This window comes from Lissotriton vulgaris, chromosome 11, assembly GCF_964263255.1.
Source record: "Lissotriton vulgaris chromosome 11, aLisVul1.2, whole genome shotgun sequence".
Taxonomy (NCBI): Eukaryota; Metazoa; Chordata; class Amphibia; order Caudata; family Salamandridae; genus Lissotriton; species Lissotriton vulgaris.
The window spans coordinates 610,997,698-611,018,346 of NC_141699.1; the positions used below are offsets into that span (position 1 = coordinate 610,997,698).

A 20,649-nucleotide genomic window follows, 5' to 3' on the forward strand; every position below is an offset into this window, starting at 1 on the left:
ATGCTTCCATCCAAAATATCATTTGTTACCTTCTACATTTACAAAGATGTAATTTGGCATATTCATCTATACGCCTACATCTGGCAGCAATTGCAGTATATTTACAAAATAGACAAAATTTGTCTCTAATTAGAGTGCCTGCTATTAAAGCGTTTATAGAGGATTAAAAACAATCATTCCTCCCAGGTTACCACCCTCTCCAGTGTGGAACCTAAACATTGTTCTTACAAGGCTCATGGGACCACCTTTTGAACCTCTACACAAATGTGAACTGCAATTCCTCACATGGAAAACAGCTTTCCTAATAGCTACATCTCTTAAGAGAGTAAGTGAGATTCAAGCTTTCACTATACAAGAATCATTTTTACAATTACACCGTAATAAAGTGGTTCTCAGAACAAATCCCAAATTCCTTCCAAAAGTCATTACTCCGTTTCATTCAAACCAATCTGTAGAGTTACCAGTGTTTTTCCAAAACCCAGTCTCTGTAGCAGAAAGAGCTCTACACACACTAGACGTTAAAAGAGCTCTCCTCTATTATATAGATAGGTCCAAATCCTTGTGCAGAACAAAGCAATTGTTTGTAGCTTTCTCTCCACCACACAAAGGCAACCCTATCTCTGAAGCTGGAATTGAAAGGTGGATTGTAAAATGTATACAGATATGCTATCAAAAAGCAAAACGCACATTAACAGTTCCTCCTAGGGCGCACTCCACACGCAAACTAGGAGCCTCCATGGCTTTCTTAGAGGGACATTCCCCTAGAAGACCTTTGCAAGGCAGCAACATGGTCTACAACACACAACTTCACTAAACACTATTGTGTTGAAGTGCAAGCTAAGCAGCAAGCTGCAGTAGGCCAAGCTGGCCTCAAAACCCTATTTCAAACTACTACAACAGATACAGGTGACCACCGCTAAGGGGAGACACTGCTGTACAGTCTATGCACAGTGTAAGATCTGCAGCTCATATGCCTCGAGCGGAAAATGCTACTTACCAGTATGCATCTGTTCTTGGCATGCAGAGCTGCTGATTCTTACACGCCCTCCCGCCTCCCCGGGGCCTGTATTGGTTCCAGTTCTATCTTAATTAGATATACACGCATGGACATCCTTTCTTCTTTCTACAAACTCCATCATTTCCCATCATGGCGAAAAACAATCAAAGGACTGAGCCGTTGCCCCTGCGCACTATCGTCCAAGAGAGGAGTCACCTATCTCGTGACTACAAAGACTTCTTCCAAGACGACAACAACATGCAATCATCCGAGCCCAACACCAGGTGGCGATCTAATGCACTGTGTAAGAATCTGCAGCTGTACATGCCAAGAACAGATGCATACTTGTAAGTAGCATTTTCCTTTTAAGTGTAATACTTTTATTACAAACATATGTTGATCCCCCCCCCCCCCTTCATCTTCGTTCCATGTGTTTTCAGTAAAAAAATAAGTAACCACTGCACCAACTTGACCAGAACTATTGGTTTCGGTAACACTTGTTAATTTTGTTATTTACAGTGTTGTGCTATACAGGCATCGCTAACACTTCACAGACTTGACTGCTCCATTTCCCTACACCTGGATAGTCAAGTGTACAAAGGGAGTAACTTGGCTAATCAAAAAGAGTGCAATGGTGTAGTTGTCCCATGGGCACTTATGGTAAACATCTGTACCTACATGTTGTGTAGGTTACTGCCTAGTAAACTCATACTTTCCAGGATTCCAAGATAAAGACCTCTGTGTTTTCTGTGGTTGATTTGCTGTAACCAGAAAGGCATGACTTAGTGTCTGGAAGATGAAGGGAAGTAGCTTATGGGTGTAGTATTTGCTTATAGGTAATCTTGGCATTGAATTTAATTTTCATTTTCTAAAATTGCTTGGTTAGTAGTGGTAGTCTTAATGTTCAAGTTTAGTTGCAATTAATGATCCATGCGCAAAGCCATTCAGTTGTTTGGTGTTAGTTTGAAGGGTCTGAGAAACTTTTTAAACAAGTTGTTTTTCTTGCTGGCCTCTGGTTTGCGCTGAGCCGAAATCAAACGCTAACTTGCCTACTACTTTAAGGGTGATCTCCTTCACAGAATGTGCTTTTAGACAGTGCTGAGATTTGTCTGGTATGAAAGAAGAAAAATAGGCTGTACCTCAACTTATTTAAAAGCATTTACAGTTTTTGCTTATTGGCCAAACACATTTCTTTAAGTTTGTACCGGTATTTTATGTATACCTTTCACTTTTCACGTATGCATTTTCCTTAGATTATTTCTGTATGAAAAGGAGAATTGTCCAATTCTTTATACATTTCATATATGAACAATTAAGAAAAAACCTAAGAAAACATTTTAAATCCACATACCTACTAAGACCTACTATACATACTACATCACAGTACAGTTTTACACAAAAAGACTGAAAACATAAAAGCATCCAATACTTGTAGCTTTGTTCACCAATGACAGTGAATAAATCAATGATCCTAGACTGGTTTATAAAAAATGTCTATGTATCCGTAGTTGCACAGGGACATTATTCACGCTTTAAATAAATAGAAATTAATTCTAAATTAGTAAAAAGCAAGATTTCAAATCCTTATTCCTCTGTGCACCATTGTTGTGCCAACGTGTTTCGAATCCTAGGAGATCAATGCCTGGATTCTCATCAGGCCTTTCTGATTTTCTGTGGAGGATGTATACAAAGAAAACATCATTTTCAGGGGGGTGTCTTCATTCTTTTCTACCACACTTTCACTAACTCTTCATTCTACTTTCAGTTGTACCTGAAAGATGTGGTTCTTTCTTTCTCATAGAGTTTTTCCAAGGCTGTGTTCTGGGTTTTCTTTTCCTTAAAGATTCTCTGTTAACAAACAGAAAAGAGCTAAAATGCAAACGTGAAAGGTATAAATAAAATACTTGTACAAACTTAAAGAAATGTGTTTGGCCATTAAGCAAAAACTGTGAATGCTTTCAAATAAGTTGAGGTACAGGCTATTTTTCTTCTTTCATATATGAATACGGCCCTGCCTAGTCCTCGTCCTTTAGGGCCTAACTTTATTTCTTGAGATTTGTCTGGTGGCACTTGTTTAGAAAAGTAATGAGGATCTATAAGGCTTGTGTTCAGTGTTCTTTTTTTGAAAGTTTTTCTTTTTCGTAAAGGTTTGAAATGGTTGTCATTATCGGACGGAGTGCTGTCACCGCTTTCTTGTCTGTTCTGGCCGTTACACCACCACGCCTCGCGGCCCCCACTCCGCGGGTGCCGCTCGCAGGCTAAGGACTTTTGGTGGGGATTGTCTATTTGGATTCCGTGTTCGTGCATAGGAGCACCAACGTGCTTGCTGGCATTACCATCTAAAGACCAAGGCTAGAGGCGGGACTGCGAGGACCAGCGTGCTGAGCGGCGCTGATCGGCCGCAGCTGGTCCTCTTCCCGCCCCCTCCACCCGTTAAAGACACTGCGGAGTGTGAGCTGCCTGGGATTCTCCTGTAACCCTGACGGAGTGCTGTCACCGCTTTCTTGTCTGTTCTGGCCGTTACACCACCACGCCTCGCGGCCCCCGCTCCGTGGGAGCCGCTCGCAGGCTAAGGACTTTTGGTGGGGATTGTCTATTTGGATTCCGTGTTCGTGCATAGGAGCACCAACGCGCTTGCTGGCATTACCATCTACAGACCAAGGCTAGAGGCGGGACTGCGAGGACCAGCGTGCTGAGCGGCGCTGATCGGCCACAGCTGGTCCTCTTCCCGCCCCCTCCACCCGTTAAGGACACTGCGGAGTGTGAGCTGCCTGGGATTCTCCTGTAACCCTGACGGAGTGCTGTCACCGCTTTCTTGTCTGTTCTGGCCGTTACACCACCACGCCTCGCGGCCCCCGCTCCGCGGGTGCCGATTGCAGGCTAAGGACTTTTGGTGGGGATTGTCTATTTGGATTCCGTGTTCGTGCATAGGAGCACCAACGCGCTTGCTGGCATTACCATCTACAGACCAAGGCTAGAGGCGGGACTGCGAGGACCAGCGTGCTGAGCGGCGCTGATCGGCCGCAGCTGGTCCTCTTCCCGCCCCCTTCACCCGCCCTCCTCCTTGATAATCTGCGTCAGCAACGCGCACGCGGGACGCGCGCGGGGCGGAGATCGGGGCGAAGACCGGGCAAAGAGTGGGCCGTTTAAGGCCGTTCGAGAACGTGAGAGTCCGGTCCGGCCCACACCCCTAAGCACTACATCCTGGTCGTCCCGATATAGGGATCTATTATCTCTCCGACTTCTGCAAGAACACGACAGACATCTCAGAAAGATCTCTTAATAACTTAACATTGAAAAATGAATACGAGATCTAGCAAGCAGAAAAAACCCAAAAAGAGCGGGATAGGAGAGACATTATTAGGTCCAATGGATGACTTTCTAGCTAAAACAAATTCATTCATCGACCAGAGCATAAGTCTAATGGAGGGGAGAGTTTCAACTGACCTTGCAATCGCACGCCGCTCCTCAATGGGGCTACTAGCAACTGCAAGAACCCCAGAAGTACAGTCAGCGCCAAACCAAATCTCGGCGACCGCAAACACTCAGTCTTCCAAACAACGTAGACCTTTCAGCCTCCCAACTATCCGTAACTTTCACAGAGAGTGAGCTAGAGAAAACCCCTGACATCTTCCCTGACCCAACCCCTGAAGAAATAAGGCAAATGAGAGGGAAGCGGGAGGGTGCCATAAAGAAAAGGAAAGCTAAGAAAAATCTAGAGCACACTGGAAACACCAAAGCGATCGAGCATATAGTCTTGGTCGATGATACAAACCCGGCAACGTCACCCCATCACCCTACTCCCCCAAACAATAACATCGTAACAATCCATCATGTACCACGCGACCTTCAAGACTCCATAATTCCAGATCCTCCTAGCTCACAACAATTAGGTAGAGACAGAGAATCAGCGAGGCTAATTAAGGAGATAGCCTTCCTCCTAAATTCTTACATTCACCCCCTAGAATCCAGACTAGGCAATATTGAGAGTCAACTAACAAAATGTTTTGGCTCTCTCAAACCTATACTCCCGCAACCTCAGCCTAAACCAGACCCAATCCCCACGACCACACTTTCCGCACCTAAGAAACCTGTAACTTTACCTCCACCACAGACCAAAAAACAAATTACAGTAAAACTCCCCACAGTGACAAACCCTCCTACTGCCCAAAAAACAATTCCAAAGCCCCTAACCATTCCCTCACAAACCAATTCCCACTCGACACCAACAGTAAATACCCCAACCATCAAAACACCCGCTCCTAAAACCCCTGCTACAACAAACACAAATCCTCCTAAAACAAAAGGTCAGCCGGGAGGGACTACTGATCAAAGACCTACTTTAAACTTGCCCCCTGAGGCATCTCCATATGTGGTAGTTATGACAGGGGTCCCCGAACTCACAGGTGAGGGGACGGAACCTAACTGGTCGTTAAAGAACAAAGTCCAGTATTGGTTGAATACAAACCGCCCCGTCCCGCCACCCTGGAAAAGCAGAATAGCATCAGTATCCCGGACCCCGTGGGTAGGTCATAGGAAAAAAACCATCCGGGGTGATTGCATAGTTATCACGTTTGAGGACCCCAACATAGCTGATTATATCTGCTCTTGGGAATACAATAACACCTCAGGGGGGATTGCAACAAGATCTCTGTCGTACTTCTACCCAAAAAGGTATAATAACAACAACTACACACGTGACAATGATAACATTTGGCAGAAACCAATCCCACAGCCATGGGAGCTAGACTTCACTGGTCCTAAACTACCACCACGACCTAACGACCCCGATAACTCCTGGTGGCCAGTAAACCAGAACCACCAGCAGAGAGAAGTCCCATGGCAGCTCACCGGCCCACAAAATAGATTTAGAAACTGGGAGCAGTGGGAGAGACTACCCCATCAACCTTATGGACCCAGTTACAGAGATAACAACTACGGGCAAAACTGGCAGGGCATACCCACCTCAAACCGGTTTAGCGGCTTGGAAATGGTCGATTGACCAACAATCATACCCCCTGAGCCCTCACAAATAACCTTGACCCCTCCTGTCCCTGTTTCAGCCCCCTTACAAACGAAAAATATAGCTCCAGAAAACACGCCCACTCAGCTCTCTGTGATCTTCTGGAATGTGGCTGGCCTCCGAAACAAAATCGAGGATGGGTCGGCAGCCGGCTTCCTAAAGGACACCCAAATCATCTGCCTACAAGAAACCTGGGCAACGATGCCCCTCCACCTTGTAGGGTACAGGACCTTTATGTCCCCTGCCCTTCCAAGCATTTCAGGCAGACCTAAAGGGGGATTGGTAATCTATTTGGCAAACACAATTCCAGACATGAAGATTTTTAAGGTGGATTTATTATCGAACTTCCAGATCCTCACTGTCATAGTAGGGAAAAAACTCTCCATCTCCATAATCAACATATACAACAATCTAGAGGACGAAAACTTCTTGAGTATTCTTTCCATAATTCGGGAAAAAATAACTGAACACTGCCACTCTAAACAGAAAATGGAAAATGCTCACATAATATGGGGAGGAGATTTTAACCTACACCCTTGTCCCAACAATGATACCTGCGGCCTGGTGGATGAGCACGACAACTCATTAGTCCATTTTATCCATTCGGGAGTAGGGTCAGCTATGAACAAAATGCTTTCTGATCTGGATTTGCAAATCTTAAACCCCATCCATCAACCAAATAACACACCAGAACCAACGTATAGAGGAAGGGGCCACAAGACTACCGTGGACTATGCAATAGTCACAGAAGCTTTGAAAGGCCAAATTAACAATTTTAAAATTTTGGAAAATAATCTCAGCGATCACTCTGCCATAAGCCTAAATCTACAAACAAACCAACCAACAACACTGATGACAACCATAGCATCTGCATTAAAGCAGAACAGGCTCGAACTGGGCAAAAGGAACGGATTTACTATAAGATGGGAGAAAGTGGACCCTAATATTCTGACAAAGCGGTTAATAACATCTGCCTATAGTAACATTATGATCTGTCTCGATTCCTATGCGGAGCCAAATCAAATATTGGAAAACTTCAATATAATAATAGAACAGGTTAAAAACCTTTTAACCAAAACATCTAAACAAAACAGCTCCACAGGATGGTTTAACCGAGACTGTACCAAAGCGCAGACCAATCTGAGGAAAGCTCTCGGAAATCCAAACCGAGATAAGCTAAACATCCAATCTCTTCGACGGGAGTGTAATCCGTCAGGAAAACAAGGAAAAAAGAACTAAAACAATCCTTGTGGAACGCTTTGCACCAGAGTGCACTCATGAAAGACACCCAGGCATTCTGGAAAGTAGTTAAAACCCCATTCCTAACCGACTCCAACGGCCCAAAAATCGATGTGGCAATTGATGAGGACACGTGGGTGAACCACTTTTCGAAAATCTTCAATTTGACACTTACTAGCGAATAACCCCAGTCTAACATCAATCCAGTAACGTATCCTATACCAATGGAGGTGGATCTACAGGACTTTGAACTGGCACTATCCCTAAGCAAGAGCGGGAAAGCCCCCGGCCCTGACGGGGTCCCAGTCGATTTATTCAAACATCTTCCCGACCTTTGGGTACCAATAATCACTAGAGTTTGTATGGCAACAACTAAACTTGGTCTGTTAGACTCATGGTCATCCTCTACTATGGTACCAATTTTCAAGAAGGGGGATCGACAAGACCCTAAGTGCTACCGACCAATATCGCTTCTTGACTCTTTGGGCAAAGTAGTGGGCAGAGTCCTACTCGAAAAACTACAACACTGGGTAGAAGATAAAAACATCCTCTCGGACCTACAGTTTGGGTTCAGGGAGGGTTTTGGAACCATCGAACAGGCCTTAAATCTAAGCCGGTTAACATCAAAATACACCCACGCCAAACCTGGTGCCATTTACATGGTATATGTGGATCTGTCCTCCGCATTCGATTGTGTCTCGCATGTTAAGCTTTGGTCATTACTGAGCGAAATGGGGGTAGACCCCCCTCTCTTGGATTATTTAAGAGAGCTTTACAGTGAGGCCACGGCGAAAGTGAGGTACGGGACAAGAGGGGAACTGACGAGGCCATTCAAAGTAGAGCGGGGAGTGAGGCAAGGCTGTGTCCTGGCCCCCTTCCTCTTCTCCCTGTATACCAACGGATTAGAAGAGTCCATGCTGAGAGGGGGGAGGGACCTCCCCAGAGTAAAAGATCGCTTGATCCCCGCACTACTTTATGCGGACGACGCAGTTATATTAGCGCGTACCCCCATCGAACTGCAGAAATCTCTATCTAAATATGCAGATTTCATGGGTGCTTTGGACTTGCACATTAACATCAAAAAACTTTTGTCATGGTGGTTGGTGGACCAAGAAAAGCACCTAAGCCCATCTTCTTGAAAGAACAAAAAATAGAAAAGACCTCACAATATCCCTATTTAGGGGTCATGATCGATGACTCCCTAAACTGGAAAGCGGCAGTCGAGGCTAGGAGACATCTATTCAAACGAGCAATTATGGCGTTGATGAAATTCTCAAACAAACTTGGTAAGAGACCCCAAGTAGAACTACTACAGATTTACGCTGCGAAATGCCAATCCATCGCACTATACGGTGCAGGGATCTGGGGACATATATCCACTGGCTCTATTCAAAAGAGGAAAATATCTTCATAAGATTCCTTCTATCAACTCCACGAGGCACCTCTACCTATGCCTCACACATAGAACTGGGAATCTCATATATTGAGGATCTAATCAAAATCCAACCTCTCTTACTTTGGAGGCGAGTCTGGCTGTCGGAAAAAAATAGTCTGACCAAACGCATCTTGCAGGACATTATGGAGTTGGATCACGCCCACAAAATAGCCTGGCTCTCCTATGTAAGACACTTCTTTTCCGACCTGGGTCTACAACAATATTATTATAAACCAGAACTCCTAAAAGACATATCCAAAAAAGAACTGAAACAGACTGCATTGAGCCATTTGGAATCTCTGAGACTGTCTTCACTGATCTCGGAAAAAATCTACCATGCACGCAATTCTGATACAGCAGTTTCCAAAAATTCAGTTCTATCTGACATTAGAGATCACTGCATACGAAAAGATGCTCCTAACAAGGTTCAGAATGAACCTTTTTTTCAGATTTGTGACATTTCCGGAAAAAAATAACTGGAAAACTCAGATGGACCCATGCCCTTGCGATGATCTTTCTCAACAGTCCACCATGCACACAATACTGTTTTGCAGGTTCTTCCACACCCATCGAAAAATATGGCTTATCCCTTTACTAAAATCATGGGGCTATAGACAATGTCGCCCAGCTATGCTCTCACTTCAATCTTTGGACTCTGAATCCACTGTGTACCATGTGTTGAATTTTCTAAAGTGCATTATGAGACACAGAAATAATCTGTAAGCTGAAAGATTATTTTATATCTCACGTAAATTTTAGCCATTTTCCTTTAATTTTTTAACGTATATTCAACTGTAAATTTACTGTGAAATGTTTGAATACTATCTTTTATGGTCTTGCAAATGCTAAAAAACCAAATAAAGATTATTATTATTAAAAAAAAATATATATTGTCATTATCAGGATGGTGTGTCCTCAGCGAACTCTGCGATCAAAAGTGTTTATCACAAATTTCAGTTGAATGGTCCCTTTGTGTGTGTCCCGTGGATGAGATATTTACCTTGGGTGTACTTTGAGTGCTTTAAGTTCTTTGGTGTTTGTGAGACCCAATTGCTATAACTTCTGAGAAGTATATGTCTGAATTTATTGTGGTTTTAGCAATTGATTTAGTGAAGGATATTCGAAAGTGCAGATTGTTGTTTGGTATAGTCGAAATGGGTGTGGTTTGTTTTATGTAGATGCATTGATTATGTAGATGTTATGATTGTGTAAGATATTTTAAAGGTTTTTTGGTTTTCCATGAGTATATTTTATGTTGACATCCAACTTGACAGTGACTGTCGAGCAATGTCTACATGAATTCATATAGTACTTCTCTGGTTAGATATCTGCATTGATGGTGTAGATTTCTAGAGATAGCTGTCTTTGTGCGAAGAAGAGCCAAAGAAGAAAATGGTATAGCTGTTTGAAAGAGATATAGCATGGCATTTTAACCTGTGTTGTGTTTGGCTTTGAGGAGTGGTGTCATAGGGAAGGGGCAGGAGCAGTGAATCGTAGTTGAGTATGTTTTCTTTACCAAGTACACGTTTTGTTAAGGCTGTTGATAGCGATCTGTAGATATTATTTTATGTATAGTAGGGTTTCCGAGTATCTCTGTTTTGTCATGTTTGAAAATACACATGATGAGAGATTGATTTGGGTGGTTAACAGTGAAGGAGTATTTTTTATTCCTTTATAGTTCAGGGAGTGTTGATCCTGAATAAGCTTTAGTGGTGTCGGAGAGCAACAGAAGTGAGTGGTTACAGGGCGGTGCTGATAAATAAATGATGTGTTGATAAGATATTAATGTTACGCTGAAAGAATGAACCCTGAAAGATTAGTCTTATGATTTAGTTCTATTTATTTATCTTTTCAGATGAGCAGGAAACTGATGAAAAACGAGGTAAATTGTACAAGCCTGCATCGCGATTTGCTGATCCACAATGCCCACCACCTATCAATGAGAAACCTCCTGCACTTTTAATATTGGATTCCAAAAAGCCAGTAAGTATAGGCACTAATGCTCTTCTGCTTTCAAGAACAAAAATGAAAATGTTCACTGTAATTTTGCACAATATCCTTTACTTGAGGGCCAGATATTATGCAATTTCCAAAATGTTGCATCACTCCACATATGTTTGACATTTTCTGGTCTTGTAAATATGGCCCATTTGCACACAGCACTTTGCGTGAAAGGGGCGTTTCATGGGTGTTCCCATGCAACACCCTGAAACGAGACACATTTCCATGTTTTACTAGAAATCGTAAATCTGGAAATGTGTCTGAATGCTATGCCTCCCCAGGGAAGGCGTAGGGAGGCGCAACAAGCAGAAATGTATTCATTTCTCCTTGTTTTTTCCTCTTTCTATGCGTGTTGCATTCTGCAGCACGCATAGAAAGAGGATATCACCTCTGGTGATTGTTTATGTACAGGATAGTGTCCCTTCGTGCACGTAAACAATCTGTAAAACAATGCCGTTTTGCAAGTTTTATGTGTGCTAATGCAGCACACTTAGAAGTTAAAAAACGCCATTTCTGATTGTTTATGTGCAGGAAGGGAACCCTTCCTACATATTCCAGCATATAAACAATCTCCCCACAACGCAGGCATCCTTTGCCCTTGGTGCAAATGTGTCTGTGCGGGCGCATGGTAGCAGTTTGTGCGCCAGCGCAGGGGTAAGCTTAGAGATGCGACATACTGGTGACAAATGGATATGTGTGTGCGTGGGCCTCCTTTCCCGAGCTAGTTTTGGCCCAGGGACTCCATCCCCCGTGACCCAACATATTTTTGGAGCAGACTACAGGCCTGAGGGACCCCCTCCCAAGGGTCACAAAATAATAGTTAAAAGGAAGGGGTTGGGGGCCCTCTTTTTATGCTTCAATGAGACCCCGGGCCATTTCCAAATAGGGGAGGAGGTGTGCAGCCCTCCTCCCGATGCTGCTGATCAGCCTGGGGGAACCCATCCCGTGCTGTAGATCTAAGCAGTGTCCCGGGGACCGCATTCCCCTGGACTCTGCTGTTTTTTTGCCCGCCTGCGCACTCTGCCAGACAACACAGCTGGACGGGAGCAGAGGAGGAGGGTGCTGGCTCCCGCCAGTCCCCCAATGGGTGCTGGTCAGGGAGCAGACTTGGGCCTTGGGATTTCTCTTGTGGCCCCCAACAAACCAGGCATTGTGGGTGCTGCGGGGTGGGATCTGGGGTACCCAGCAGTAAAGAAAGTGGCCAACTCCTGCCAGGGGATGAGGGGGCCCTGGGGCTTCCCTCGCGCCCCCCAAAGAACCAGGCATTTTGGGTCCTCTGGGTAGGCACCAGGTACCCACTTATAATTTTTTTTAAATATATTTTATTTTAAAAGTTTTATATAGCGCTGGCTAGACCCAGAGGTATCAGAGCGCTTTACATGAGCATCAGATCATAGTTACAGGTTACATCGTTACAAAGGTTACCCAGTTCTTAGAGCATGGCAACATAGTTACTTGTAAGGTCGAGATAAACAATAAGCACAAATACGTAAGGGGAAAAGAAGGCAAGGTGAGAGATTCAGGGGGGTTGGAGTAGGGGAAATAGAAAGATAATGAAGGTCGGAAAGAGGAGGGGAGGGTGAGAGTCACAGCAAGGGGAGAAGAGGGAAGGGTGACGGGGACACAAACCGTTAGACAAGTCAAGGCAACTTCCAAAGTCCAGTAAGCTGTGATCCCAGGGGAAGTGGTATCCCTTCCATATCTCTATTGCGAGAGGCTCCCTTTGCGCAGTGGACTCTCTCAGAGAGGTCTCTGAGACTCCAAGACCTACATACTGGATCCTTCTCCAGAAAGGGGAGAGGGAGTGCTTTGGCAAGGGGTACCATACCATACCTCAATTGTGAGTGGCTCCCTTGGCGCAGTGGACTCACTCAGCGGGTTCACTGAGACTCCAGAGTATAAATATTGGATCTTTTCCCAACAAGGGGAGAAGGAGTGCTTAGTCAAAGGGCACAAAGGACAGGGGGTAGGCAGAGTAGCGGGCTAGGGGAGAGAATTCTGGGGAGAGGGGATAGGAGCTAGGGACGAGACAATGAGGAGAGACGGAAAGAAGTCTGTCTGAAGACCGCCTGGGTAGGTGACATGGAGTTTATGGGGACTCGCCATGCAGCCCCAAACATTGAAAAAGGTGTTGGTGCCTCAGATGGGCACTGGGGCAACCAAAAATTGTTTATAGATTAAAGAAATAAAGTGCCCTAAAGTAACTATAAAGTGTGCCCTTGCCATGCACGTCTTATGACCTCACATATTACATCACTCATGACATTTTCTGTGATATAATTGATAACATCACTGCAACATCTGAAATGGCATCATAGATGACAACACTGCATGACGGGGTTGCAAGTAATAGTTACTTTAGTGCACAAGTTATAGGTGAATTTCAGTGTTTTTTTTAATTATTTAAAGCCGCATGTTTTAACTGGAATTTTCATCCACCTATAACGTGCCTTTCCCTTTTTTTCCAGTGAATAGTGCATTTGCTTCTTTTATTTCTTTTGAATCATTTAAAAAAATGTAGACCTTTGTGTGCTTATTAGAGGAGCCATGCAGGCAAACCTTTTGAAATAGGAAAGTGCATTTATTAGGTTGGATGCAATATGTTTTCTTACTTGGTACATAACATATAGATGTATAATAACTTATGTTTTTTTTTTTTTATCTCCGCTTTTGTAGCCACTGAAGAAAGGGGAAAAAGAAAAGAAAAAGAGCAATTTGGAGCTTTTCAAAGAAGAACTTAAACAGTAAGTTTAGCATAGTATATAATATGCAGTGACTCTATTTTTTCTGTTCTTGTGCAGGTTGTTATTACAATGTGTTTTAGTGAAAGAGTACTAACTTTCTGTTACCAAACTTGTTTGCACATACTTCCACCTCCTCCTCCTCCTCGTGGGTTAATAAATCAAAGATATTTGTCTGCATACTGAGTATCATTTAGAACCGATCATTTATCTTACTTTTCTTTGGGAAGACAGTTGTGTATTGTTTGAAAGAAGAATCAGCTGTAAATTTGTGTATAAATGAAAGTTTTAATGAAAGTATGTAACTCCACCATTCAATTAATGTAAATGTGACCAATATGATCCCGTTTTCTGGCAAACCAATATACCTATCATTCATATATTTTAAATAAATCAGTAATATGTATTTTGTATAGATTGGAGAACAGTCCCATGTATTTGTAAGGGTAAACTGATCATGTCTGTTACAGTGCACTCCCTCTAATGACCTCTTATTTACGCATGCCTTGGAGAAAAAGGGAAATTAAAGTATAGGATGAGTCCTCCCATGGTATTTTTCGCACACTCAGTGGAATATTTCAAGGCTGGGTTATTCTTTCCACATACTTTGTGTCTTCGCAGTGTATTTTGACCCTTCAAACAGCACTTTAAATAGAACTTTCGTCAGGACTTTGGGTTGTGTTGATGGTCTATGTATAAGTAGTTTGTTGTCATGTGGTATTGATTTTTCTATATGTAGTCCTTCTTGCCTTTTTTTTAACCAATTGCAGATGACGGGCATTTCATTTTGCAGTCTGCTTCAATTTAGTAGTATCGTTTTCAGCATTACTTTTTTTCCCTCTGTGGATTGCTGCATCTTGCCAAATTGTCCTGCATTTGCAGTAAAATGTTTGAAATTGTTATGTGATATAGTAACACCGAGCTGTTTATGAAAGTATTTTTTACTGATTATACCATTATTTAAGTTGAATTATTCCAACCTGTTCATTTTGTGATTACCCGATGTAGGAAGCTGGCTCTGTATATACAATACCAAATTAAGGTATAGTGTGCCGAGTCCAGGAGATCCCCAAAGGTATAGCTGAGGCTAAATTAGATAATACCCTACTCTCTTGTGGTAGTGTGGTTGATCAGTAAGGCTGGTCAGATGGTAGTGTTAAGCATTTGTTGTCCACACTCAGACAAAAAATTATGTCACACATGCAAAGACTGAATCCAGACCAATTGTTTGCATACAAAGTTATTTTGTTGTTTTATTTCTAGAACCAAGATTTACTTTGTAGCAGGCAAGTTAAACTCCTCATACAATGTTACTTTTGAAAAGACAGTGAATACTGGTTTGGTAGGAACATTTAGATTAGTTTTGCAGTCGAGAAACGATTGGTAAACTGTTAAAATTATTCTTAGATTACACTGGATTACTTTGTGATTGCTTTTCTCATTTGGAATGAAACACACTCCTAACTCAGTGTAAGCATTACAGTACCTTGATAAACCGGTTAACTGTGGTGAAGGCATTAAGTTACTTTTTTGATGCAGTACCAGACAGTTCAACAATAGAATTTTCAGAGACAACCCACCATTCAGTCCTATGGAGAAACAAAACAAAGTGTTAAGTTTACAGGTAAGTAAACAGTTTCAGAGTTGGAGTTTTGGGTGGTAGAACCAAGGTTCCCCAGTGTTTAGGTTGGCACTCGAGGGCACCACCAGCGGCGGTTACTAGGGTTTGCTGGGTTCAGAGGGCAGGGTGCCAATGTTAGGTAATGGTGCACCTCGGTTAGGGGCTGCTCACGGGCAGGCCTCTCGGTCTCGAGAGTCAAGCTCCTGGGGTTAAGGTAAGAGCAAAGGGGTCCCAGGTTGGCACCAAGTCCACACCACCAGCGGCGCATGGGTGACCGGGTGCAGGGTGCCCAGGAGGTGTCTGAGCCCAATGCTTTCCTATTGAGAATGTCGGTCACGGCAAAGAACAGCATGCTGGAGCCAGAAGACTGGTGAAGGGAACCAACGACGGGAGGATGAAGTTGAAGAGTTGCTGGACACCAGGACACCGTCTGTTGGGCACCTCAAGTCTCAGGAGCTGGGGGTGCAGGATTGTCCTTTCGTGTTGGGTTCTTCTCACTTGTTCTGGTCGGGGGGCCCTTCGGGAGGAGGCTGCAGGCGTCGAGGAGGTGCCGGGGGAGGAGTCCACTGCTGGAACACAGGTCCGGATCACTGGGGTGTCCTTGCTGGGTCGTTGGTCCACATACGTCTGGTGCAGAGTGGGGAGGACTCGCGATCTGGAGTCCTGGTTTGGTTTGGTGTTTGACAAATCCGGTGTCCACTAAGATCATAGTTCTTTTGGAAGGCAGGGCAGGTCCCACTGGTTCTTGGAGGCTGCTGGCGGAAGAACACACCTGGTTCATCTCACAGGGGTTTCAGAGCAGGAGACAGGCCGGAAGGGCTGGGGCCTAAGAAGTGGTCATCCTTCTCCTCCTCCTCCTCCGCCTCCTCTTCCGCAACACAACGCTTTGGTCCTTCTTCTTCTTACCTCTGATCTGAAGAGGCAAGGTACAGGGGTGCCCCAGAATACTAGATTTAGGGGCGTTACAGGGGTGTGCAGGATGGGACCAATGGGTCCCTTCCCTGGGGTGTTTACACACCCTAGTGTGCCATCTGCTAGTGGGAGGGTGGTAAAGGCCTATTCCTGATTTGGAGGGATCCCCCTATCTCCAAGATGGTGGGGACTGGGAGAGGGCCTTCAATTTGCCTCCCCTACTTGAGGAGTGGGGTTGGCAAAGGTGGGCACATCTCTCTTCCTGGATACGGTTTTTCTGTTTGCTTTTGCACCTAAACTCAGGGGCAGAACCAGTGGGAGCCCGTTGCTGATGGCAGCGAAAAGCTGGGTGTGAGTTATAAAGGGGTGGGCCCTTAGAACTCGAGGACCTGGGTCCATGAAACAGTACAAAGAAGAGAAGGTCCGAGTTACAAATCAATTAGTTAACGAAATAAGTTCTGTATTACACCATACAGACAAACACCACAAGTTAATTTCACCGAATATAACTGAATAATTCTAAAGAAGGAATATACAGTATTCAAATTTCAAATTGCATTTATTTATGCAATGATTTACTTCCGTAGTTTGTTCAACATATTATGTCTCATATATTCAACAGCATTCCTTCAATGTAATTTTGAATTCATTACATTTAGAGTGCTCTCAGTGAGGAAGGGAAGGGAAGTGCAAAAGTTGTGAGGGACTGGGTAAAGGTGGTGTGACATTTTAAGAACATTGCGTTAAAATCAAAAAACGCCTTTACAATCAAAGTAGTATAGAAGTTCCCAAATTACATCACACATAGGTTAAATAAATTATTTTCTTTGAATCCTATGGTGTGTTAGGTTGGCGTAGTCTACGTTTCGACCCCCGTGTACGCTTAAGGGTTATTCATGCCTTATGTTGGGGTCTTCGTCAGGACAGTGAATAGAGAGCCTATAAGATAATGAGAAGGCTAAAGTTAGATTGCTGTGTGGTGAACTGTCTTAAAATAAAAGAAAGGATGCAGAGATTACATACATCAAAGGACGGTCGCCATCTTTACCGTCATTGAGTGGGCCTGGGCGTGCTCCTGGAAGTTCTAGAATACATAAGTTCGGGAGAAAAAGTCTCAGAGGACTGTAGTTGGCTGTGGAGCCAAGATCCACCAATTAAAATAAACTGGGGAAGACTTACTTGGACAATATTCCTCATTGGAGAATTGACATCACCGTGTCACGTGTGGTTTCAATGATCAATCCTTGGGTTCAGTGCGCAGCGTGCACCGTTCTGGGGAATTAACAAGAATGGGCCACTTGGTTAAGATGGAGTATTACATGCTATTAAAAGGCTACAACAAATATTAGGCCGAATTTAATTAATACGTGGAAGTGAGTATCAGATGTATCGATATATTAGTTGGTAATCCACGGGGCTGAAAAGTAAGTTACACTTCCGTGAGTTGTCATACCGGTTAATGCGTGAAGATAAGGATCGGGTATACCGATAAATTGGTTGGCGTTACCGGAGCCTGAGTAGCATGCTGGATTCCCGTAGATTTCTTACCTCTTCGGCGTGCAGCCGCCGCCGACAGCACTCGTAGCTACCTCGATGCATCTAAGGATGCTCACGGTGCCGCCGCTGAATGCTGATTGGTCCAGAACAGGCGAGCCTCTTTTTACAATCACGGGCAAGTGGTACAGAACGCCCTGTCACCACGCGACGCGTGAGTGAGGGAGCGTCTGCAAAGATACCAAGTTGGGTTGAAAAGCTGCGAGGGAGTTGGTACAAAGATTCGTATCAGTTGTTAATATAGAAGGGAATAAGGTCTCAGTCGGTTGACTGAAGCAAGATTAAGTTCTCTCGAATGAGTTTGAACTGTGGCTTAGCAAGAATGGGGCATGAAGCCGGTAAGGTCTGAAAATTACGCTGGGGTATTGGCACATGGAGCAGTGTTTCTATATGGAGCAAAGTTTGACATGTGTGACAAGAAATAATACAATTTACAATCTGAAAGAATTACACACTTAGCAGGAATCACGGTTGGTATAGTTAGGAACACATAGATTTCAATAGAGGTTATACAGTGCGATAAAATAGAGATATCGGTTTCGGACAGCGTATATAGTATATTTAGCAACAAAACATACAGCTTGAAAAATGTGATTAACCCCCAATGTTTAACATGACACTTAGTAAAGACAATACTACCCCTGTCTGATGAAGTTGCAGGTATAGATCATGTTTTGGGACTAGGGCAAAGAGGGGACTGACTCAATTTGGAACCCCTATGTTGTGCGTAATCAGGTCTATGGGACAAGTCTGTGGGACAGAGTGCTTATTCTGGGTTTAGACCCGCCATTTGGGCAAAATTGGCATCTAGTTCATTGAGCCCTCTATTGATAGTCTTGAATTTATGCATCCATTTGCATTCTCTGATATTCAAAATGGAGTTCAGATTGCCTCCTCGTGGTCCCAGGGAGATCTTTTCAAGTACCACCCATCTGATGTATTCTGGGGTGTGGTTTTTGTCCCTAAAATGATCACAAGTGGTGCCCCAGCCGTTGAGCAGCGAATCCTACTGCAGTGTTGAAATATTCGTTTTTTCACCTTTTGTTGAGTTTGTCCAAAGTACATCAAGTCGCATGGGCATAGAATTGCGTAGATCACTCCACTTGTGTTGCAGTTTGTGAAAGACTTAAGATCTACAGTGAGGTTGTTGTAAATTACTTGCTTGGTTTCCCAACATGTTGGACATGCTTTGCACTTTGTGCATCTGAAATGGCCTACCACCTCTGGTAGATTCCATAGTCTTTGGATAGTCGGTGCCTGTGGTGTATCCAGCAATGATCGTACAACGTGATCCCTTATGCTTTTTGCCTTTTTAAAAGCATGCATCGGTGGCTCGGGGCTGTCTGAAGTGTCCGCAATCAAATCCCAATGTTTGTTGACAATTCTTACTTCATTACTTTTTGTGCAATAGGTTGTTACACAGATCATTCGCTCATGGGATGTTGTGCGTGCCTTGGGCACCAATAGTGTTGATCTATCTTGGAACCATGCTCTTTTTCGGGATCTTTTTACGAGGCGCTTCGGATACCCCCTGTCTATCAAGCGATTGATGAGACCTTTGGATTCTTTAAAGAAGTCTTCTTTGAGAGAACAATTTCTCCGGATGCGGAGAAATTGGCCGTAGGGTAGGTTGCCTCTTAGTCCTCTAGTATGATGGCTCGTATATCTTAAGAGGGAGTTTCTTTCCGAAGGTTTCCTAAAGAGGGTGGTGTAGAGGTACCCTTCCATCTCTTTTATGCTGATATCAAAAAAATCGATAGACTCCCTATTGATGTGCATTGTGAACTTGATGTCATCCGACTGGGTGTTCAGCCATTCCATGAAGGCATGTAGATAATCTTCTTCGCCTGTCCATATCATAAGGACGTCATCTATATACCGATGCCAGGTGGAAATCATGTTTCGGTATGGATTGTCTTGTGACAGAATACAGTGATGTTCATATTCAAACATGAATAGGATCGCCAGATCCGGGGCGAAGGCAGCGCCCATTGCAACTCCTTTGCTTTGAATGTAGAATTTATTCTGAAAAACAAAGAAGTTTTTGGTCTTGCAATTTCCAGTAGATCAACAATGAATTCAGTTGGGACCCCTGCCGGTTGTTCCCGCTTTTGTAGAACTCGTTTTATACACTCCAATGCAGGTCTCTGTGGGATGCTGGTGTATAATGAGACAATATCCATTGTCACCAGGATTTGACTGTTTTTATTAAAGGGGGTCTGATCAATTAAGTTGATGACTTGCCTGGTATCCCTGAGGTAAGTAGGGGTTGCTTCAGCTAGTGGTTTCAGAAATACATCCACATATTTACAGAGCGGTTCTAAGAGGGATCCGCAACCAGATATGATTGGCCGTCCTGGCGGTTTGACTGGGTTTTTGTGTACCTTAGGTAGTACATATATAGGTGGTACCCTAGGTTGTTCCACGTTAAGGTATTCAAATTCCTTCTTAGTCAAGAATCCCATCTCTAGTGCTTTATTGGTAATTGCCAGGATCTCTGTCCTTGTCTCCTTCGTGGGGTCTCGTACTACCGGTCTGCAGCTGATCCCATCCATTCATTGAGAGTAGATTTCAGTCTTGTAATCCTCCACATCCAGCATGACTATGGATCCCCCTTTGTCAGCCGGTTTAATCACCACTAACTTGTTGTTCTTAAGCGTGTCCAACGCTGTCCGTTCACCCGCGCTGATGTTATGTTTCACATATGATCTTTTTTCACATGTTTTCAGGACGTCCCTCAGTACCACACTCTCATATGTCAATATTTTATGAGAGACTGATGCCATGGTAGGCATGAATGTTGAGGGGGGTCGTAGATTGGTGAAAGCCGTCATGGCAGTTGATGGTCTATTGGTGAAAAAGTTTTTCAATCTTAATTTTCTGAAGAACCTAGTGAGTTCCGCTTGTATGTCGCATTATCTTATAGGCTCTCTATTCACTGTCCTGACGAAGACCCCAACATGAGGCATGAATACCCTTAAGCGTACACGGGGGTCGAAACGTAGACAACGCCAACCTAACACACCATAGGATTCAAAGAAAAGAATTTATTTAACCTATGTGTGATGTAATTTGGGAACTTCTATACTACTTTGATTGTAAAGGCGTTTTTTTATTTTAACGCGA

The 20,649-nt window shown here is 43.7% G+C and overlaps 1 protein-coding gene across 3 annotated transcripts in view; it reads left to right on the plus strand.

The window, feature by feature from the left end:
* U2SURP (U2 snRNP associated SURP domain containing) overlaps positions 1-20,649 on the plus strand; it is an 835,376-nt gene that overhangs the window by 184,673 nt on the left and 630,054 nt on the right. For all 3 annotated transcript variants that reach the window (XM_086943721.1, XM_086943722.1, XM_086943723.1), the window contains 2 exons: positions 10,550-10,677; positions 13,372-13,439. In XM_086943721.1, the coding sequence (XP_086799847.1) occupies positions 10,550-10,677; positions 13,372-13,439 (196 nt within the window). The remainder of the gene's footprint in view (positions 1-10,549; positions 10,678-13,371; positions 13,440-20,649) is intronic.